At 47.0% G+C, this 23,881-nt stretch overlaps 1 protein-coding gene across 1 annotated transcript; it reads left to right on the top strand.

Annotated features, from left to right (window-relative positions):
- Nucleotides 1-624: 624 nt before the first annotated feature.
- On the top strand, nt 625-15,834 carry CLRN3 (clarin 3). The gene is made up of 3 exons (XM_002821277.5): nt 625-1,115; nt 9,805-9,984; nt 15,235-15,834. The coding sequence occupies exons 1-3, from the start codon at nt 887-889 to the stop codon at nt 15,504-15,506; spliced, it is 681 nt and encodes a 226-aa protein (XP_002821323.1). The 5' UTR covers nt 625-886; the 3' UTR covers nt 15,507-15,834.
- Nucleotides 15,835-23,881: the final 8,047 nt, after the last annotated feature.

Here is a 23,881-nt window from a genome sequence, read left to right as displayed (position 1 = left end):
GATAAAGATGAAACTTCTCAAGATATAATTTAAATAATACACAAATATGATCAAGAGGAAATTTGAAAGCCATACCTCTCTGATAAAGTCTAAAAATAGAGAGGTATAAAGCATAAGGAGGTGTAAGCTTTTCTCTTTCCACTCCACGATACATTTGACAAAGGCTTACCCTCCTTAGGATTCCTCTTGAAACAATTATAAGAGTTAAATCACTAACCAGTAAAGAAACTGAGCAATGTATAGCAAAAACTTCAGAAAAATCCACAGACTTCATCAAACTTCTAGAAGTTTAAGCAAGGAAGTAAGTGGAGATATGAAAAAAGGTTTATGCTTAAAGATATTTGGGTGTTGTTCTTTCTCAGTCATAATTGTGAAATTGAAACAACATAAATGTCCACAATAGTGAAGTATATGTTTACATATTTCCAATAATTCTTGGAGGAGTTGGGGTTTCATGTTGTTGTCTGCTAGACTTAGGAACGCTTTGGGAATACAGATCCTCCACGCCCTATTATTTAGGAATTCTACTCCTGTCGTGATATGGTAGGCTAAACTTGCTTCCGTGACACTTGGCCAAGGATTACAAATTAATTGCATGATTGAGGAAGTCCTTGGGAAGACCACGCCCACCCCTTGTTCATGCTGGTTGGCTGTAACCATAGCAGCCTCTTACTCCAGATCAAAGTTCAGCTACTGTTAATTTTATGGCCATGTTCAGAGTTCAATGTCTATTAGCATAACCCTTCCTCAGGAAGAGTGAGATTTTATATTTGACAACAAAGTGTTAGACTCCATTTCTAAATACTAGACTTCCAAAGATAAGGTCCAAAAGTGTTGTAAGAAGATATTCATTTTTTTGTCCTAGAGAACTTATTTTCCTGTGAAAATGCCTACCACAAAGAAGACATTGATGTTCTTATCAAGCTTTTTCACCAGCCTTGGGTCCTTCATTGTAATTTGCTCTATTCTTGGGACACAAGCATGGATCACCAGTACAATTGCTGTTAGAGACTCTGCTTCAAATGGGACCATTTTCATCGCTTACGGACTTTTTCGTGGGGAGAGTAATCAAGAATTGAGTCACGGACTTGCAGAACCAAAGAAAAAGTTTGCAGGTAAATGATAAACTAATTTGAATGGATATAGTGAGATTGAATTAAGGTTTGTGTCATTCTATATTTGGGCCAAATAACCATTCAAAAACAACTTCTTTGTAAGTTTTGGGTTAGGCTGAAGATACAAGCCTAACTCATAATTTTGGAAATTTGCCATGTCATTATTTGAGCTTCCTCGGTTCTGCTTGTGTCTATTAATACAATAGTCTATATCATTCTAGCAGTGGCTGTATTTAAATAATACCTACCAAGTTGACTGACAAGTAAATAAGTAAAAATATGTGGCAGCAATATGGCATTGAATAGCCAGTAGGAACACATGTTTTAACTGTGTTGACTGGGTTTTTAGTTGGAGCCACAACCTCTGTCTAGAACTTCACAAGTGGCATCTATGCAGGAAAGAGTAAAATGGAAAATTTATTATCTCTATTTCTCAAGTTCATTTTTTAACTGATTTTAATTTACCTCCAAAATATCTAATGGTTGGAAATTATATTAAATTTCCATTAATTTATTAGTTGTATATTTGACAGGAATTCCTAAACTTTTTTTTCTGATTTCTTGTATAATAATGCCCACCTCTCAATAGAGGAAAATTAAAAGTTCATTGAGAATAATCAGTTGATTTAGCTACTTATTTGACTTTTGAGGTTTGATACCTACCTTCATGTTTTCTGAATTTAAAAACATTTGTAAATTATGTAACACATTAAATGGACTTTGTTTTGAACAATGTTGTATGCAAGTATTATACAGGCATTATTGGGTATCATACAGTCATTACCTTTTGACTTATAAATATGCATCATTTTCTACCTTATACACATGTAATGTTTAGTCCTTGTGTAATGCATGAAGAAGTTTGAGTCCTAGACACTAGCTCTAAGTTCTAGCTCTAGTGTGTTTATGACTTGGTTAATGAAACTATTTTCTTAAATCCAAAGCAACCTGGTTATGTTCCAAGTTACACATTTGTCATTTAGATGTTAGCAAAAGCAGCGTCTCCCCTGGCATTGCCATAGACTTTCAGGGACATCTCCTCTGGTGTCAACCTCAGCTTCCCATAAGGATGGGGAACATTGGCTTTACAGCAACTTTCAAAGACTCAGTCATGCTTTCAGTTATGTGAATAGCATTTTCAAAACCAAAAAGTGCCCTGAAGCCTCAGACACATTTAAGAAATTTTAAGTAAGAGACAAAACCTACAAGTTTTTTTGGTTCCCATATGGCATCTGTTTGGAACCAGTTGATTTCCAATTTGAGACAAATGGCTTCAAAGAAAGCATCAACTATCTCTATGCACGGAGACTCAGAGGAGGCCAGGATGGGTCAGGACCTGGCTCTAAAGCCCTGTGTGTATGCAGGTGAGCATGGTGATGTCAGGGGACCAAAGCAGGCACTTGTCAAGGAGAGCCCTGAAAGGGCCCAGGGCCAGGTAGGTGTGGCAGCCCAGGTGGGAGCACAGCCAGGCAGAGTATTTGCCTTCCCTTTGCTGGATCTCTACTTTCAGTCTTTGTTATGGGGGAGCCACATTCTGACCTTCCCCAAGTCACTGCCCAACCTCCTGGTGCTGAAGAAGGTGAACCACCACCCAATTAATGAAGGGGCTGCACTGTCACTCTGGTTGACACCTAAGGACCTCTCAGAGCCTAGGGGGTCTTCATTGCCAATGACTGTAATAATCGTTGGGCTTGAACACCTGTAAGCAGTTCTCTCAGACAGGAGAAAGTCATGTTACTGGAATCTTCAACTTGCGGTGTTCAGCTGCTAACGATCCGGGGATGCTTCCCCTGGGAGCAGCCCTGCAGTGTGCACAGTGAGACGTGGGTGCTCTCCTGTGGTTTCTCATGGCCACCCGGGGCTTCTTTCAAATCAGAAACCAACCATTGGCAGTACAATCAAATCTGTATAAATGCCCCTTTCTTGCCCAGCAGTGGTGGACTGACTATTCCAATTGAGAATTTAACCATAGCAGCTTCTTGGCTAGGGCGAGGTCACATCAAGAGTCCCCCAAGAGTAATAATTATTGCAAAGCTCTGCTATATTTCTGCATGGTATTTATCATATTGAGCCAATTTTGACTGTAGATTTGAAATGAAATAGCAGAAGGAAGCAATGACAGCTGATTTCAAAGTGCCAAAATAATTCAGCCAACATTGGTCAATCTGTTGGGAAAATCATCCTTCAGACCTGGTAAGGAAATCCTCCAGTGTGTAACTGGAGGGTGCGGGCAGCTCAGGCTGACTGGCTGCATCCTAGTTTGCCCAACATCCAGATGAAAAGTGACAGGTCCTGTATGTCCACCTGTGAGCAGGTTGTCTTTGCTACTCCCAAAGTCCTGGAGATCTAATTTCTGTTCCGAAAAACTTCCCTGAGCAGCTGCTGCTTGTATAAGGGGCTCAGGATACTGAAAGGAATTGCACGTGGTTCTTGGCCTTGGAGGGCTCACCACTCAGTGTGAGATGAAGACCCCTCCTCAGCTAAAATCAGTGCCCTGCACTCACTGCTGGAGCATGGTATGTGCAGGTCTGCATGGAAGCAAGGGGGTTGGGGGAAATGCATGTCTGCAAAGCCCCGTTGGAGGACAGAATCCTGAAAAATGAGCTGCTAGGAGGTGTAAGCTCACACTGTGGCCACCCACCTATTTCTCGGTTCTGGATCTTGGGTGCCATGTAAAAAGAAGTCATTCCTTTAACTCTGTGTTTTGAAAATGTGGTCAGGGTCCCGGAAGCACAATGTGCTCTGTTTCCTCACACTGGCAATCATGGCAAAACAAGTCATTCACATTTAGGACATGGAATTCCTGTGAATGTCATTTCAAATATTACTCAGCCTATGCACTGACCAGAACGTATTTTTTACAGAATCATTTTGACAGGAAACGTTTTTATGATAGTTTTTTTTTTGTTGTTGTTGTTTTGTTTTGTTTTGTTTTTTCATCACCCAGGCTGCTTCACACCCAGACTGGAGTGCAGTGGTGCCATCTTGGCTCACTGCAATTTCCACCTCCTGAGTTCAAGCAATTCTCGTGCCTCAGCCTCCCTAGTAGCTGGGATTACAGGAATGCACTACCATACCCAGCTAATTTTTGTATTTTTAATAGAGACAGGGTTTCACCATGTTGGCCAGGCTGGTCTCAAACTCCTGACCTCAAGTGATCTGCCCACCTCGGCCTCCCAAAGTGCTGGAATTACAGGCATGAACCACTGCTCCCGGCAAGATTTTTCTTTTCTTTTTTGAGACAGCGTCTTGCTTTGTCGCCCAGTCTGGAGTGCAGTGGTGCGATCATAGCTCACTGCAGGCTCTACCTTCTGGGCTCAAGAGATCTTCCTGCCTCAGCTTCTGGTGTAGCTGGGATCACAGGCACGCACCACCACACCCAGCCACTTTTCTTATGTTTTGTAGAGACAGGGTGTCACCAGCCCAGGCTGGACTTTATTATGAGAGATATTTCTCCTCATGTGACACTGCACTCTTTGTTCTCAGTTCCAAGAACAGTGTGGTTTGCAGACATGTGGGACTTTGAGCAGTCACGTTTCCTACAGCGGAAGGTAGAATCACCTGGGATGCAGGTGCAGCATCCCCACCCTGGACCAAATGAATAGCAATCTCCGCGGGATGAGGCCCTGACCTGCTCGTTTTTTAAAAATCTTCCCAGGTGATCCTAATTCAGTGTTGACAACAACCAGCTTCCACCAAGGCCAGGCACTAGATTGACAGGCATCGCTGTACTGGGTATTGTTTTTTAAGTCCTTTGGATGTGGCCTGCTTGAAATTAAATGAATTTATTGGCAAAAGCTCTGGACAACCTTGCAAAGGAAGCAAGGCAGACTGAGGGAAAGCTCGGCTCCTGGCTGGCCTTTCAGTGCTGCGTCCGAGTCAGGATCCACTGCAGCTGGCGGGAGTCTCTCCCAATCTGGCACTCCCCCGCCCACTAGTCTCTTTTCTCCACCAACCTCCATGTGTTCTCGGGGAGCTCAACATTGCACCATTAGCCCAGGCTAAAAATAATTAGAAAAATAAACCTGCTGCAGAAACTAATGAATTGCAAAGAGAAGAACAAATGAAGTTTATTTCTCCAGAATTCATAAAGATCCCCCACCTTACTACCTACTTACCCTGTCCACATAAGGAGATTCTCCTGGAGAGCAGGTTCATCATCTGCCCCCAGAGATATAACCACACTGTGATGGGGAGAGTAGACAGGACAAACAGTGTGCCCTCCCAAGCTCAGGCCACTTCTCCCCAAGGAACCCTGGCAACTTTCTGAGAGGCTGGGGCACCAGCCTGGGCTCCCTGGGAGAGCTACCAGGCCACACTTGGAGATCTGTTGATAGAATGACTCCTCCCATGGGCACTGGGAGCTGCCCTGTTCAGGCTCCCTGGTGACCAGGTGCTTATGGAGAGAGTCACAGTAATTCCCACTCATCCACTCACAAAGCCACGGGCTCTCCCTTGATGTCCGAGGACTTATAGAAAACCAGAACTCAAAAGGCAGATGGTAAGTGGGGCCTGAAGGGTTACATTTTCCTGCGTGGGGAGCCCGGATGTCCAGATGGCTCTCATGGGCACCCATTATCCACTGCCCAGCAGCATGTTTCTGCCTCCCAGCTGCAGGATCTGCAGGCCAGGCGCTCTTCTCTTTGGCCACGTTGTTCTTGGCTCTTTCCTGGGGCAATTAGTGCCAATTGTGAGGTGGCTTTCCTGATTCACACGCTTGCCCCCTAAAAGGAAGAAAAAGAACGGAATGTGTTTGCTAATTTTGTAGGCAGAGAGCAGCTGTCAGATGCTATGGAAGTTTATTGTTATTTCATTCTTGGTAACTTTCCCTGAATTTTCAGCTTGTATTGTCTAAGTTCTGAGCCAGGAGCTGGAGCGGAGATACAGCTGTCAGACCTGTGTGGCAGGAAATTCAGAAAGCCGGAAGATAATTTTAAAATGCAGCAGTTAGAATCAAGATGAATTGCCACCTTAATACGCAGAAAATATGAGTCAACAGGCCCCAAATGACTCCCTTTTGAAAAATCACATTATTAGATCTTACCAAAAGTCACAAACAAAACTAAATTCAATTGTCACTTTCTAATTTACTCTGGAAAAAAAAAAAAAAAAGGGAATGTGAACCATTTACCAGTGAATACCCAAAAACAGCTTTTACTAAGTGTGTAAAGCAGAAAAATACTGCAAGCCACTGCAGGGGCCTTGGACACAGCTCCTTTTTTGCTAAGGAGTGAGTTCATTTAGTCCCCAGCAACCTTTGGGATAGATCCTGGAGTTTCCCCTTTAGCATCCAGGAGGAGCTGGCGAGTGTGGAATGGGAAGCGATTCCCTCTTATGGTGACTCATCTGCAGCCTCTGACCTGTCCCCCTGAACAGGTGTGTCCTACGTGCTGTAGCTTTTTTTCCTTCTCTCCTCCAGTGTCACCCTCTATTACTTTCAAAACAAGTGTGTGCTAAATTGTAGCACTATTAATCCCCCAACGGCTGCACCTCTGCAGTGAGCAATAGGCAGAGGCAAGAAATTTCACCTCATGTCAGGGATGGAAAAGGTCCCAGCCCAGGTGGCCACATCCCACTCACCCAGAAGGCAGGCCCAGCAGGCCCCACCCATTCCCGCCCAGGCAACAGGCAGTGGCTGGCGTGACCCAGGCCCCACTAGAGCCCTTCCCTGGGATGCATAGCCCAAGACTATGCTGAGAATTTCACCACGCTCTATGGGTTACTAGCAGAAATTGCAAAATAGTCCAGTCACTATTGAGCACAAGTAGGCTGTACCTGTGCGAGCTGGACTTTGCTCACAGTCCCCAGTTCCACTTGAGGAGCAGGGTGGTGAATTCATCATCCTCATGCCACTGAGCTGAGGCTTGCCCAGTCTTCTCCTGGTTTTCTCCCTTCTCCCATGGGTTTTCAAGGGACATGCGGCCATGCCAACCGCTGTGAGGCATATCCACATTGCGCTCCTCCTGCCCTTTTCTCTCTCCTCCCCTTTTCTTTCCTGCACTTTTTTGCTCTCCCTTGCAGCCAGAGCCCTTGGGTTACCTGTCATTGCTGCTTCTGGGGCTTCTCCCACTCCTGGTCTAGGAGGCTCCACCCCGAGACCTGCACCACTCGGGATGAGGGTCTTTACCACAGGACCCTTTTGCCAGCAGCCCCTGAGGCTGTGTCTCGGGCACCCAATTGCAAGCTGCTGGCCACATCTCCTTCATGCCTACTCTGTTCAATGGGAGGAAACTTTTCTTCCTCATAGAACCCTGCTGATTAAAGAGCCAAAAAAGAAAACAATAGTGAACGAATAGAATTAAGAGGTTCAAAAATGGAGTGATGACGTCCTCCTGTCCAAGGGGAGTGTTGGGTCTCATTGGGAGCCCCGTGTCTATCTGGCCATGTGTGGTGGCCTCTAATCCCAGCACTTTGGGAGGCCAAGGAGGGAGGATCACTTGAGCTCAGGAATTGGAGACCAGCCTGGGCAACATAGTGAGATCCTGTCCCTACAGAAAATTTTTTAAAAGGCCGGGCATGGTGGCTCACGCCTGTAATCCCAGCACTTTGGTAGGCCAAGGCTGGCAGATCACCTGAGGTTAGGAGTTCGAGACCAGCCTGACCAACATGGATAAACCTCATCTCTACTAAAAATACAAAATTAGCCGGGCGTGGTGGTGCATGCCTGTAATCCCAGCTACTTGGAAGGCTGAGGAAGGACAATCGCTTGAACCCGGGAGGCAGAGGTTGGGGTGAGCCGAGATCGCACCATTGCACTCCAACCTGGGCGACAAGAGCGAAACTCCAACTCAAAAAAAAAAATTAAAAAAATTGGCTGAGCGTGGTCGTGGTGGCACATCCTGTAGTTCCAGCTACTCTGGAGGCTGAGGCAGGAGGACTCTTTGCTTGAACTTGGGAGATCAAGACTGCAGTGAGCGATGATCTTGCCACTGCACTCCAGTCTGGGTGACAGAGCAAGACTCTGTCACCAAAAACAGAAGAAAAAGAGAGAAAGAGAAATAGAGTCAGAATAAAGTATGTGCAGGGGGCCAGGCTGGCAGGGACTTTGTAGTCACATCCAGCAGAGAATACTCCAGAAACGTGGGCTGTTAATCATGTTGGGATTTATATCCCTCCTCAAATATTTGGAAAGGCTGCCAGGCAGGAAAGGAGCAAGTGAATTTTGTATGATTCCCAAAGGAGAATTAGGACCCCTGGGTTTAAGTTGTGGAGATGCAGATTTGGGCTCAGCATAATAAGGAATTTTTAAATCATTACAGCGATGCAGGGAGGGAAAGGGGAGGGGACTTGGTGACCCCTCCCTTGGGTGCCCACAGCACCCTGGGGTCTCCTGCCTCCCATTCTGAATTCTTTGAAACACTCTGGTTCCATTAGGAACTCCTTGACCTTCGACCTGTGGGCATACGCTGAGGGAATACCACCCCTAGGCCCAGAAACCAGAGATCCTACCTGGCCTTTTCACTTTCTGTTCTTTAAAGCTGCTCCAGATAAAGATGTGAGGTCTCCAAGGCTCTCTCCCTGGAGACCAGAGAAACCAGAATGGAAAGAAAGAGCCTTTCACTTGTTTTTACCCACCTGTTCCCAGTGATGTTGCTGTGGCCTTACTGTGACTCAGAACTCTTTCTCCCTAATCACTTTCTCCCATGTCCTGGTGACTTTCGTGGAACATCCCTGTAAACACTATTTAATGTGCTGGCCTCCTCCACAGGGCCTCACACACCGTGACAGCCCTTGGCTGTGCTGGGCTTACATGTAAGTGCAGCCCTGTGGTGCCTGGGCCTTGCGTCCTCCACAAAACAGCAGGTGGAGGAGATGGCTAGTGGCGGTCAGAAGCCCGAGAAAGGCAAAACCAGGAACCCAGGACTGACAGCCAGGGTACCTTTGCTTCATTTTATAAGAGTGTCCTTCCATGCCTGGAGCTCCTCTGCACTTAAGAAATATGCAAATTTCATCCAATGCTGTTAGGATTCAGAAGAGTTCTCCCTGCAAAGCAGAGGCAAGGCTCACTCATGGGCGAATTCCCAGCCGTCCCCAGCGTTGGAGCCCTCTGGGCATCTGGTCCTCTCTGGCCCCAGGGAAGTGGAGTCTGAAGTAGGACCCACAACTCAATTTGCACCAACGGAAGTCATTTTCTTATGTCAGCCTTCGGCTTCCACTTTCCTGGTCACCTTTCTTAGGCTTTTCTCTGCTGATGCCACCCCTGACTCATGGAATTACCCCAGACGCCACAGGGCTTGTGGGATTCTCACAGTGCACAGGTTTTCAGGGTGACCTATCCTGTGAGTGCCTCCAAGTGGAAGTCGAGTTAGTGCTCAGAGCAACAGGGGCACTGATGAAACTGTGAAAAGCACCTTGGCAAGGATGGAGCCTGAGCTCAGTAATGGGAAGGCTGTCCAGCCCTGCTGCCAGTATCCAGGAAGGTAAACTCTTTCCTAGGGGACTGCAAAATCAGGACAAATATCCAGTTATCTGTAGTGTTACGGTTATACCCATCCAACCACTGATTCAACAACCAGCCTCCAGTGGGGAATGCGGGTCTTGTTCTTGCATGACTTGGAGGCTCCTGATATCTCTAACTGACATCCAACAACTGCTAACTCAAGTAACTAAGAGGGTAGGGTGGGGAGGAATGCCAGGCCAGAGCTGGTATTTGCATTATGTGCTATGCACTCACAAAACATTGTTTCAGTTTTAGAGATACTGAATAATTCTTCCCAAAAAACTCTGCATTCGGTGACTATCCTGTTCCTGGTCCTGAGTTTGATCACATCGCTGCTGAGCTCTGGGTTTACCTTCTACAACAGCATCAGCAACCCTTACCAGACGTTCCTGGGGCCGATGGGGGTGTACACCTGGAACGGGCTCAGCGGTGAGTGGCCTTGTGAGACTCGGTGCTCTGCAGAGAACTGCATCCCGCTTGTCCCCATGTCTCTGCCTCTCATACATGCATGAACATACACAGTCACGTTTACGCCAAGGAAACTATGAGGACCTCCCATGAGCTGAGGGCTGGGGTTTATTTTGTCAGTCCAAAGTGTTTATGAAGCATCTCTGGAAATAGAATTCTGTTTTAAATGCACTGTTGAGGAGGCGTGTAACAAGCCAGCCTTTGCTTTTGAGACTCTAACATAAGAAGTCAAAATGCACAAAAGTCAACAAAATATTGACCGGGCTCCTGCCATGTGTTGAACTCCAAACTAGGCTCTGTGTGTCATATAGAAGCACACACACGTGCACTCACATACACATGCACACACACGCACACACACACGTGCATACACGCACACATGAACACACCAGCACACACTTCCTTCTCTTTCCTCCTCCACATGACAAGAGTCCACTTGGTCTCCACACATGACATCTCTGCATGGTCGTGCCACAGAGCCACAGATAATGGCACATAAGAGAATCTGGGGGCAATACTTTTTTGTGGGCTACCTGTGAGCCTGGGGTGTTGCTGGGTGGTGTTGCTTGGTTATTTTGTTTGTTTCATGGGTGTGGTGCTGGGAGGACGGAGCCCAGATGGGAAGTGGGTCCCAGCTTTGACTCACAGTCTTCTGGCTTTCACTGGGTTTTTCCAGGGCTCTGCAGCCACCCATCTGCCCAGAGCAGGGCTGGGGAAGTACCTCTTTGCCCTGCCCAGCTGCCTTCAGGGCCTTTTGCTCCCACCGGGCAGTCAGGTTTCTCCTGTTCTTTCCCTCTCTCCACCATTGAAACTGGACCTTGGGAATGAAGCCTGTCCTAGGGAAATGATTTCTGAGGTGGCTTCATGTAAGCTCCAGGTGTGCATTTTAACACAGGCCTGAAATTTTGAAGCACAGGAAGGAGGCTCTGGATATCAGACATGTCAGGAAGCCTCAGAGGAGGGGCTGAGGGCAGCATCATCCTGTCCCTCTGTTGAGTGTCATCCTTACCACGAGGCAGGCGCAGGTGGCTGGAGAAGGCCAGCGTCTCCATGCCATGGAGTAGAGGTGTGCTGAGGAATATGAACAACTGGCTCTCCAGTGGGGACAAACAAAAACAGAAAAAAGCCCTGGTGATTGGAATGGTGTAAACACAGCCATATGGCCATTTTCAAACACCCAATGTGAGATCACTGACGTGGAGTTGAGATGTACAAACTGGCCCCAGCACAGCACAGGTAGGACAGTGAGGGATGCTTTTTAAAATGGAAAAGCATTAAGCCAGGACTACAGGTGGACAAGGGTCACATTACATTCTCACACCTCAGCTCCGAGGATTTGGGGTCAGGCTGGTTTAACCACATTCATATATTACTGGCTCTTTCTTTCTGTGCTTTTATTACTTGGGGGTAAAAACAAATGAATCCCCCAATTTAATGGGCAGCCACTATGGATGAGGCACAAAAGTCCTGTAGAATGAATATCACTGCTTCCCGTTCTTATAGCAGAGCTGAGTGTCAGAGGTTAAGGGACTTTGTTACAAAATCAGATACACTCACCTGAATGCCAGAGGCCCTTGCCTAAGCTACTTGTATGATGATGGTTCACTCCAGTCAATCAAACCAAGGTAAACCAATTGGTACTTATGCCCAGGGTAAAGAGATAGATTATTTGTACTTTTGCTCATGTAACTAAGAAAGTACGAGAAGCAGTGGCTTCAGGCACAGCTCGAGTCAGGGTCTCGGCCCGTGTCGTCAGGACTGTTTCCTGCCATTGCTCCATCTGTTGAAATCCCCAGCATTGACTCCATCATTCATTAATGGGCCGGATCAATCCTCTTGAAGATAAGATGACTGCTGGCCACTCTGGGCTCATTGCTGATGGTGGCAGCCCCAGGAGAAAAAAACTTATTTCCTCCAAATTCAGAGAAAGTCCTGGGCTACTTTGCACTGGTTTGCCCTTCTCCCATCCCTTGACCAATCTCTGTAGCTGGCAGGGTTCAATTCCCCAAGCCATCCACTGACTGGCCAAGGCTACCTGCCCATCCTGGAGCTGAGGCTGGAGTCGGCCCTTCCCCAGCCACAGGGGTGAGTGGGGAAGGAAGCCTGCGTTCCTGGAGGGAAAACAGGCGCCAGGACCAGAGTGGAGGGCCAGGTGTGGCGCCAGCCGAACAACAGGGGCTCAGCATTGCTGTGTCTACAGCCTTCAGGGTTCAAAGTCTGCCACCTTTTCCACTAGGCTGTGGCTTCCACATCTCTGCTCCTCCGCAGCAAAGTATGGGCTGGCTTTGCATATAGCAGAGGCCTCATGCATGTTTGTGAAGGAAGACATGAAAAACAGGGACCAGACAGCCTTCCTGTATCCCTGCCTACTCCTATCCACGAAGAATTGTTGGACGGAGAGGGAACTCCTGCCACCTTCCTTTCCTGGCTCGGGAGCAAGTTCTAACACACAGAGGGAGGCTGTGAGGTGGGCAGAAAACAACCTGAGAGGTTGATGTGTAAGCAGCAGATTGCGTTCTGATGCCTGCCTGGGAGAAGCCTCAGCACAGCTTAGCTTCCTCTAAATGCCCCTTGAGGCCTCTTGACCCTAACGCTTTGATAGGCCTGACTTTTGCCCAAAGTAGCCCTTTGGGGGTTCCTGATTTTCTTCACAGGAGCTTTGAGGGTTGGAGAACTTACTGAAACTCTCAGTTTCCAGGAGGCTCAGACTGCAGAAGGGCTTGTATACAGAGATGTCTTAATTCTTGCCTTGGGTCATGGCCGTGGGACAGCATGATCAGACTGACTTCTGGGAGTCCTGGGGCCAGAAGGAAGTGCTCCAAACTCCTAGGGGCTGGTTCTGAACAACCTCTGCTTGGCCAGCAGATGTTGGGTAGGGAAGGAAGTGGGTTTCCTGGCTTGTTTCTGATAGAAAGAAGCAGGTTCTGCTTTGAGGAGACAAACAGCAGTCTCACTTCCTAGGTTCCCGTGACCTCTGACCTCAGCCTACCCTTTGCACCACACTGACCTGATGAGGCTGCATCCTGGCCTCAGGGGATAAAATTGTCGACTGCGAGAAGCTTGGAGCCAGAGAGAACTTTGCAGACATTTGTGTCTCATCTGAGGGACCCAGAGAGTGGAAAGTGATCAGGAGGTCACAGGGCCTGATGGTCACAGGCCAGGACAGAAGCCAGGGTCCGTGAGCCTTCCGAAGCTCCTCATCTACCCCGGGGCTTCCTCCAGCCCCTGTAAATCCTTCTGTCCCAGAGGCTGGAGAAGCCTGGCAGGTAGAGGCTCTCGGCATCTTGTCACTAAAGGGGACTCAGGTTTGCATTTTGTGTCTGTGTGTCGGCCCGTCCCCATTCAAATCAAAGTTCTAGGCAGTCTGCTCTGGAAAAAAGCATTTAGCCTATATTCATCCTGCCCCTTTATGATTAAGCTTTTATAAGGAACTTCACAAGAGGAAAATGAAAGATAATTAAGGCTGTGAGGCACCTGGAGAGCTTCAGAGGGCCAGGGCTTCTGTGCGGACAAATTATTAAGAAATAAAACCATTACGTTGAGGATGAAGGTCTGTCATCAAGGAGTGTTTAAAACATTCTCCTCATACAAAACCTCTCTAATTAAGGCCTTTTGAAGGACCGTTTGGAAGGTTTCCCTGGGTGTGGGTTATAGCAGGATACATTTGATGTCCACTGAGTTCCGGGTATGTGGCGGCAGACAGAGTCTCAAAGGGCTTCCGTGGCCAGGATCCCCTGGCGGCCCCCTGTGCATATCAGACCTCACTGGGTGAGCCTGCTCACCGGCCTCATCACAGGTCCTGGAACATAGGCATCGTTATCCTCCAAAACCTTTCTTTTAACAGCTTTATTGACACATGAGTCACACACCATATAATTCACCCATTAAAGTATACAATTCCATGGTTTTTTGTATGTTTTCAGACATGTGCAAGCCTTACCACTGCCAATTTTAGAATATTTCGATCATCTTGAAAAGAAACCCCATGCCCTTTAGCTATCACCCCCTCCCAGCCCACTTCCAGCACTAGCTAACTGCAAAATCCCTAATCTACATTTTTTTTGTCTCTATATCATTCCCTTTGGAAGATGAGGAATGAGGCTCAGAAAGGCTACATGACTTGTCCAAGTTCACCTAGCTGGGATTTCCAATCCTGCCCTCTCTGATTCCAGAACTACATTCTTTTAACTAGACAAAAGTGGCTCTCCCAAGTCTATACTGAAGAATGTTCTTTAGGGCCGGGCACAGTGGCTCACACTCAGCACTTTTGGAGGCCGAGGCAGGTGGATCACTTGAGTCCAGGAGTTTGAGACTAGCCTGGGCAACATAGAAAAAGCTGGTCTCCATAAAAAATTAGTCAAGCATAGTGGCATGTGCCTGTAGTCTCAGCTAGTCAGGAGGCTGAGGTGGTAGGATCAATGGAGCCCGGGAGGTGGAGGTTCAGTAAGCTGAGATCGTGCCACTGCACTTCAGAGCCCAGGGGAGAGTGAGACCCTATCTCAAAACAAACAAAAAAGAATGTTTTCTAGTGGAGGATATTGTGAAGGATAAAAAAGGGAAAACAGAAACATACAATAAGTTCTCTTCTCTAATGAGTTTTGTAAGGAGATCCCTCCTGATTAGACACTCTTGCCAGTGGCATCATATGCCATGAGATTCAAGCTCCTGGGATGGCATTTGTGGCTCTCAGGGCAGCCCAGTCTTGGTACCCAGTTCTTAAGACCCTGGGACCTCTCCCCAGCAGCTGAGCTTGTATCTCACAGTCCCAGGTGCTCCAGGCCCACTGCCCACCCAGGGTCTCTGTTGAGGCGGCTTCTTCCATCTGTGATGCCCTGTCCTTCCTCAGCTCTTCCCAGACCTCCTTATACAGCTTCTCTCTGAACTGTCCTATTCACTCATTCATTCAGCACACTACTGCATTCACCACCTAGGAAGTGTGCTGTTTGGTAGACCAGTTGCACAACTACTTCTGAAAGCGTTTGAGTCAGCACATTCGCTGTTGGTCCTACACAGCCCTGCACAATCTTTAGTGTTCTATGCCTAGACATCTAGTTTGTGTCTTACAATTTTGTACCTTCTCCCTAGTGCTTAAAAGAGTGTAAACTCCCGTGTAGATATGGAATACATTCCCATATATATGTGTTCCATAAAGATAAGTGACATTAGAAACTGTATCACCATGCCATGCATGAAACTCCATTTTCTTTTCAGCATCCTTCGTTTTTGTGACCATGATACTGTTTGTGGCGAACACGCAGTCCAACCAACTCTCTGAAGAGTTGTTCCACATGCTTTACCCGGCAACCGCCAGTAAAGGAACGACCCACAGTTATGGATACTCGTTCTGGCTCATACTGCTCGTCATTCTTCTAAATATAGTCACTGTAACCATCATCATTTTCTACCAGAAGGCCAGATACCAGCGGAAGCAGGAGCAGAGAAAGCCAATGGAATATGCTCCAAGGGACGGAATTTTATTCTGAATTCTCTTTCATCTCATTTTGGTGTTGCATCTATTTTACATCAGCCCTGAGTAGTAACTGGTTAGCTTCTCTGGACAATTCAGCATGGTAACGTGACTGTCATTTGTGACAGCGTTTGTGCTTCGTGACACTGTATTCTTCATTGATCCTGTACTCCTGGAAAGTTTTTCCCACAAGGTTGGGGAAAATGAATGAGAAATGTCACTGATCTGTGTGGTATTCAAAGCAGTAGTATCATGATGAGTATAAAGACCCTTCTGACCTGGTCTCACGATCTGAAATAATAAAAGGCTGTGTCATGTTTCTTTTCTTTGAGTATCTCAAAGCACTTCAGTGCCTATGATCTCATTTCCCTCAGGAGAGACCAGGTATTTTTATTCTACTCTATGCGTGAAGACTTCTGGGAACAGAGGGTTTCAGAACTCACCTTTCCAGGACCAAGTGCTGGAGGCAAAGAGAGACTTTGGAGTAAATGACTTGGTTCTCCGGACCCTCAGTCACTGGCATATTCAAACCCAACGGTGGGTAAAGGTGATTATTGTGATCCTCAAACACATTTTTGATATTCCAAGATGGGGCTTTGGTCAGAAAGAGAATAGAAATGAGAAGATCAGAGAAAGAAAAAATGATAGCCCTGTGGTCTATATGCTAAAGAGGCTAAACATTATATTTTTGGTTTAATAGGATTGTGGTGAATTCAGTCAAAATGGAAATGAAATATTGCTAGCAACCACCATGTCAACCAACAGCCTTAGTTTCTGTGGTGTAGACCGGGGTGTGGCAGGTGTGATGGGAGTGTGTCATCCATCAGCAGGCTCCTGCCCAGTCAGAGACTGAGGGAGAAATGGGTTAGAACACCGTGGCTTGCAGGCATTCATTCCTTGAGTCAGAGACAGGGCAAACGTGGAACACGGGCATGGGGTAGGGTAGTGCTTTGAGAATAGATTGGATAAAACTGGTTTCCGGTTTCATGAGAAGCCAGTGGGCAACCAGGAAAATTTTTTAAAGGCAACAGAATGGATTTGACCCTCTTTACAGTAGAATATTTTCCCAGAAAATCACTTTGAGAATCTTTTGAGCTTGACTATTTCACGAGTTACCCAGGTTGAACACTGATAGGGTTCTGAAATGACCACCTTGCGTGTCTTGATGGGACCATGGCCAAAAGGAGCAGAATTCCCTGGGTGTGATTTGCAGAGCAGCATCTCTTTGGGTAGAAGAATATCTCATTTATGAAGCTATCAGGGATTAATGACCTTCTTACTCATTATTTTTTAACACTGTCTTAGAAAGAATATTTTTCATTTAAGAAATACGCGTAGGGTATCTGCGATGTGGCTAGCACAGTGCTCACCAGGATATCTGCCCCCATGGAGCTACTGTTGGACAGTCAAGACAGGTATTCAGAAAGCAATTGCTAAACACCATTTAAAAGAGGTACTTAGTCACAAATTGTGCTCATTCTTTGAAAGGTCAGTTCTCTGTCACATCCTTCCCTAAAGCCCTACTTATTCAAAGTTACTCTTAATATTAACTTTGAATATATTTCTAAAAATCTGATCAACAGTGAACATTTTCTAAATTCCTTGGATCTAGAAACACATTCTTTGAAAGTTTGCATTTTATATCAGATTTTAATAATGTGAACAATTAATGAAGAGGAAACAGCTATAGATAACAAACCCACAGAAACAATTGCTAAATAGGCATTCACATCATATGCTCGTGTGAATGATTGTGTTTTGTGGAAAAAGCGCTGCATTTATTCACCTCAGCATTTGAGCAGAGCTCAATTTCCTTAGGGGGAAAATTTTTCTTAATACTTACATCACAAATGACCTTTAAAACATGGGAAGCAGGTAAATGGAACTATGTTTCACAATTTGGGAGTCGAAGAGAATGGTTTCCTTAATGTGTTTTAAGGCAGAAGATAATGAAACTGCACATGCAAAGTCTGTAGAAACAACTTTAATGCTATTCACAAACACAGGTGGGTGTGCGTTTCACAAGCACAGGTGGGTGTGTGGAAGTGTGAACACAGGCCTCCATGCCTCGGCCTACAAGATGGGTGGATGGCATAGTGAGGCAACAATTCATTACACAATGAATAGTAATTTGCTGTTTTAAAATGGCTTAATAAATGTACATTGTTTTACATTTGGTGAATAGATTCACCTGAAGCACTATTTCGAAGGGGTCTGAACTAGTCATACTATGACCGTTGAAACATTGTATGACTCTAATGAACCCATGTGGTCCTGTTATGATGATCTGGGTTGCAAGGTTTATCCATATTTGCAAAATAAGTTAAGTTGTATAAAATATATACTCTTCATATAGTCTGTGATGATAACTTTAGAGAAATCAATACTTTGTTGTCAAACTGATTGGGCTCAGCCAGTGAGTTAGTGTTTGCAAAGCACGGTGGGATACGGGAGGGAACCTCCAGGCAAGCTTTGCTATGATCATTAGAATTGTGTCTGATCATCTCAACAAACCCTGTGGGTTAGGCAGAACGGGAGCATTGTGTCGTTGGATATGGCATTTCTCAGGGTCCGCCTAGGGATCCTGCAGCCAGCCTCACATGGCCATGCACTAGTGATGCCCTTGTATGCTGCCTGTGGAGCCGCAGGTACACGCCAGCAGCTTCATGCCTTTTGAGGCTGCTTGGCCTCTTGGAGGGCCTGGGACCCTGCAGATTCTGCAAACGGCAGCAGGTGCTAAGCAGAGTTGCAGAGTGGGCGCTCCTTCCCCACCCCACGCCTACCCAGCAACCCTCCTTCTCTTATGCTGGAACTGGTCATTCAGGGTAGACTCAAAGTAGGTTTCTAGTTGACTAATCTGTTGCCTTTCTACAGCCTAGACAACAGGCAAGATGTGTAGGGGGCAGGGGTGGCTCAGAGTCAGGGGCCCTCTGACCCTGAAATTCCAGTGTGGAGAGAAGCTGGGAACCCTTGGTCCCTGCGCCCCTCTGGACTCTTTGGACCCAGCACTCAGAACTTTCAGAGGCCTCAGGCAGATGAGGTCATCAGCCAGTGGTGCAGAGGACTGACCTCTTATAACAATTGACCAGCTCTCTAGCCCTGGTCCTCGTTCCCTGACCCCTTAGACACCTCTACCTCCCAGGACTTGAGAACGTTCGTAGGCTGCTCTGACATCCCACAGAGAGTGGTGAGAAACCAGCAAAGTCACTGCGTATCTCTGAGTTCATCTTTCCTCATGAAAAAAATAAATACACAAATAAGAGAAACAATAATCAGTGTAGGATGAAGCAGGGAAGTTCTGGAGTCACGCCGCCTGGGATCTGCTACTGACGACTCAGAGAAGTGACTTCATCTCAGTCAGCCTCATTCTAATCATCTGTGAAATGGGATCACAAGAGCTGGTTTAGCTTGGAGGGCTGTTGTGAGTGAACCATAATAAGGAGCTCTGTGCCCTTGACAGCTCAGGGTGGCCTCCTCTTTCACAGACCCATAAGTTCCTAGAACACAGTAGAAACTGTGGGGAACAATGTCACCACCCTTAGCCACTGCAGGCCACGCTCATTCTGCTGTCCTGTAAATAAACAGTAATAAACAAAACACTTCAGCCCAGAGGCGTTAGTAGACCTGCCCAGGAATTCAACCTGACAAGTGGCAGAGCTGAATGGAAACAGGTCTCCAAGTCCTTTCTTTCTGTGTTGGATTCGTTTGACAATTTGTGTGTATCAGGCCGAGGAGAGGTGCTTGGGTGGAGTCAGGAAGGGAAGGAAGGGTGGCCCCTGGTCCCGGAGCTCTGTCCCAGATGGGAAGTGTGGCATTCCTGGTGTGCCCCAGAGGAGGTAAGGCCTCGCCTCGCCTCACCCCACTAGTGAGTCTTATGGTGGGTCTTCTTCATTCGGAAGGAAAAGAGGCAGCAGGCTTGGGCAAAAGCATCCAATGTGTTTCACATGAATCCTCAGGTGAGCTTGGGTGCTGACCCCAGCAGGGGATGGTGGGGTCTCCTCTGCACGACCCTCCACACCTACCCAGAGGGGGACCTTGTGATCCTTCAAATAGAAGGCCAGGGCGCAAAGCACTCCTGGTGACCAGGGCGCTGGTTTACTACAGCTGCACTGGAGAAGGACCTGAGGCGTAAGGGATGTCTGTGAAACCTGAATGTCCCATGCGGGGTGGCAGTGAGGACGCTGAGGATACACAGGTACTATTTCCCCCGCTATTAGGGCCGCCAATTCTGTGTTTGTTATGCTCTTGCTGACATATGTCCTCACGCTGCCCAAAGACCCTGAAAAATAATGACAGCACTGATTAGAATTTCAGACAGTGTCCTAGTTTAAAAGCAAAACAGGATTTGTTTTAGTGACAGCTTTCAGACCATGAAAGTTTCATTTTCAAAATGTTTAAATGTTTAGTAAAAAGGGAAGATTGAGGAAGAAATGAATTATATTTTATGACTATTCATTTTACAAAAATCACTGTGAAAAAGAGCACCCCTCCTGCTTCTCACGCCCCTCCTGCCAAGCAGCGGGGAGGTGTTTCATTTCATCCTGGCCCTTGGTTTCATCCTGGCCCTCAGAATGCCCTGCTCCTCTGGCTGTCTTGAAGCACGCCACTTCAGCACCACGTTCAGCTCCCGTAAGTCACTGTTCCCACAGGGGGAAGCTTCTCCTTTTCTTACTCAGTGTAGGGATATGGTGGAGCCTTCCAGGGTCCCCCAGAAGAGAGCGGTGGTCCGAGTAGGGGTCCCAGTCCTCAAGGCTGTCGCAACAGCAGAGACCACAGCCACAGGTGCCAGCCCTCAGGGTGTGCCTGCCCCAAACCCTGCAAACAGGAGACTGTGTTGAATCCTCACAGCGATATCATGTGTTGTTTTAAAGTTAACCCCATCTGACAGATGAGCCACTAAGGCTTAGGTTGGCAAAGTGGTGTCCCCACCATGCCACAACCAAGGAGAGTCTGAGCAGAGATTCTGATGCAGATTTACCCACCAACGTCTCCTCGAGGCACACCTGGGACCTACAGCCTGGCAGCGGCCCTGCGTGTGTATAAAAGGGTTGCACAAAGTCCGAAGTGCACATCCCAGTAGTAGACCTTGGCCTCCCTCTGCTGGCCCCAGGCCCGTCTCATTTTGAGTAACCCAGTGTGCAGGACTCTTGTGGTATATACACTGGGAAACATTGACCTTTTGACTACAAATGTAACCATTTTCACTGGACACTACATGCTGCCCAGTATCTTTCTTGTCTTCCTAAATAGGTCCTGGTCTTAAGATCAATCAACCTTTTTCTTCCCCCATGCTAGCAGATGGGAGGCATTGTTAGTTAGCCTGCCTCTCCCACTTGGAAACACAAAATAGTGTGTAGAGATTCACGCTGTGAACTTTTCTCCAAGAGCAACACAGGAACTTAACAGAAAGGGAAAGAAACCATAGTCCCTTTGAAAGAAGTGGCGGGCAGCAGCCTATACCGCGAAGCAGATGGAAGACTTTGAGTCTCCAGAGCGTGAGGGGAGACGCAGCTGCCAGGACGCTCACTCCCACAGGAGAGCTGCAACCCTCAGAAGCTCATGACCCTGCCCAGCACTGGAGCCGAGTTAGTGAGTGGAGGGAACAGAGGGAGGAGCAGCATCGGAACAGGCTTTGTGGGCACTCCCAGGCTCCAGCGGTGATGGAGGGAAGCCATTCCTGATCCCATCCCACAGGGGCCCTTTCGGAAGTCTGCCAGCCAACTCAGGCGGTGGTCACAGGGTGAGAGAAGCTCCCGACTGAGTTTTGCCACATAATCTCTAGAGCGGACAAACCCTATTGGCTTGAGCCCAGGGGGAAGTGGGAAGTGTGCTGTGGCCACGAGTGCAGGAGCTGGCACCCCTGCTTCCTGGGTGGACCTGGAGGGGCGAAGCATGAAAGCCAGGTTTCTGTCTCTATCAGGAAGGCTCATGGCCCGGGCAGTTTTGAGTTCTGAGAGCAGGCTGCCTGGAACCCAGCTCGCTGCTGTTGGCTGAACCCTGCGGGTGTGAGGCCTGCCTTGCCAAGTGCGTGGGAGCTGAGTGAGACTGACTGCCGCCTGTTACTCCTCACTCCCCATAAGGATTCTTTTGTGCAGCAGCGGCAGCTACACTCATCTCTGGAACATTATCCCAGCAGCCAGAGAACTGCCCTCTAATCCCCTGCTGAGGACACTGCTTGCCCCTGCATGTAGAGAGCCAGAGCATGGACTTACCTGACCTAGCCTGACCCGCTTTGCCCCTTCACCTGCTCTGGTAAACACAAGGGACAGGGACATTTGGGAACTCCAGGACCCCGCCCATTGCCTGAGACTCCAGAGTACCTACCCTGGGTAACATGAGGCAAGCACCAACCCCATCACTACCACCTCAGCTGGTGATCTTTTGCAAGTGCCACCTCCTGGCTGGTGGCCAGCTGCCACCATCCATTACAGCATCTGCAGGCACAATAACACATTACTCAGGAAGAAGAAAACTTCTGTGCAAACTCGCCTACTGCCATTGCCTGCATCACTCTGGCTAACCAGATGTCGAGTCTTTCCATATGCCTAGTACGTTACTACTATTGTTGGCTTTGAGAAAGCCAACATGCTAAGGCTATTTACAATCAAGGAAATCTCAGAGCTTATGTCTCTCCCCTGCCACTGCTGGGAGACTAGACAAGTCACATCACTGGATCCCTTGTAGATATCCCTAGCACCAGCCTGGAATGTGGCAGCCCGACTGGGTGGCTAGACCCAGAGGAGCAGCAGCATTCACATTAGTCTGGCCTTCAGGGGCTGCTACTTCAGGGGAAGTGAGAATGCACACATTAAGGGAGGACCCTATGAGACAAAGGAATTCAGAAGGCAGGACTTGAGTGCCAGACTTTCCACGGGTGGGAAGTTTCTTTCAGCAGAGGCACAGGTGCAGTGCTCGGTTCGGTGGGGAAAGTCTGTTGCTCTACCCAAGTAGTCAGGCAGCCCTGGTACTTGTGAATGGTCTTAGAGAAGGGGACTTCTTCCATCCCTTGACCACCACTGCAGAGGTAGCGGGGGCTTCTCCCATAGGAGCTTGGTGTGGGTACATTAGTAGACACCCTTTCTGGAACACTTTAGGGTGACTGCATCCCCACAGCATTCCCTTCCAGGTTCAGGCTTGCATGAGAGAGAGAGAGAGAGAGAGAGAGAGAGAGAGAGATTCACAACCCCTCTCTACATGGAACATCAGTATTCCTGATGAATAAGAGCTGCCTGTCTGATCTAACAGCTGGAATACCAGGTCAGGTGTGGGCTGGGAAGTGGATTACTTTCTTTCTGGCCTGGAAGGAGAACTGTGGTGGATCCCTCACCTCCCCCTGAAAAGAACTCAGTGCATTTTACTGACAGCTTCCTCAGTCACCTCTGTCAAAGCTGGGACCTCCACCCACCACTGGGATATCGCGTTTACCCACCTGCTTTAGCGGCAGCCATTTTCTTTTTAACCCATTGGCACCTCCTACTGGCCCGAAGCCTGAACTGTTCAACCTAGTGAATAAAATACTGGGGATTTTTTTTTTTTTAAGTGCACACCACTGGGGAATGAGATATTCATGAAACCACTGCCATTCCAGCCCCACATGAGACAGTGAATCTGCTTACACACACAACACATTTTTAGTACATCCAGCATCTGAGAAATCCATCACACAAAGATTCTCCATAACCAAGGAACTCAGAGTCTTTACCACTGAAAGTATGCAGAGCTGAAGCTAGGTGACAATAAACTATAAATATTAAAGTCACATCCTCAAGGGGAAATGTTTTAAATCCAATCAAATAAAAATTAATTTAAAAATCATAAGAAGAAATAGTCTACTTAAATGAGAGTAAATCAGAAAGACAATTCTGGTGATATGAAAAAACAGGGTTCTAAAAACACCCACAAAAGATCACACTAACTCTCCAGCAGTGAGTCTAAGTCAAGATGAAATCTTTGAGATACCAGATAAAGAACTCAAAAGGTAAATTATTAAGTTACTAAAGGAGAGACAAGAGAAAGGTGAAAACCAACATAAAGAAATATTAAAAACAATTCAGGACATGTATGAAAAACTTTCTAAAGAGAGGCATATTTTAAAGAAAAATCAATCAGAACTTCTGGAAATGAAAGACACATTTGGGGAACTACAAATACTGTGGAAAGTTTTAGTGATAGACTAGACCAAGTAGAAGAAAGAATTTCAGAGCTGAAAGACAAGGCTTTCAAATTAGCCTAATCAGACAAAAATAAAGGAAAAAAGGAATTAAAAAAATAAACGAAGTTTCCAAGAAATATGGGAAAACAGCCAAACCTAAGAATTATAGGCATCCCTGAGGGAGAAGAAAAAGCAAAAAGTAGGGAAAACCTATTTGAGTAAGTAATTGAGGAAAACTT

The sequence above is a fragment of the Pongo abelii genome, chromosome 8 (genome assembly GCF_028885655.2).
Source record: "Pongo abelii isolate AG06213 chromosome 8, NHGRI_mPonAbe1-v2.0_pri, whole genome shotgun sequence".
Taxonomy (NCBI): Eukaryota; Metazoa; Chordata; class Mammalia; order Primates; family Hominidae; genus Pongo; species Pongo abelii.
The sequence above is the reverse complement of the archived record's forward strand: the minus strand, read 5'-3'. Positions and strand labels throughout refer to the sequence as shown.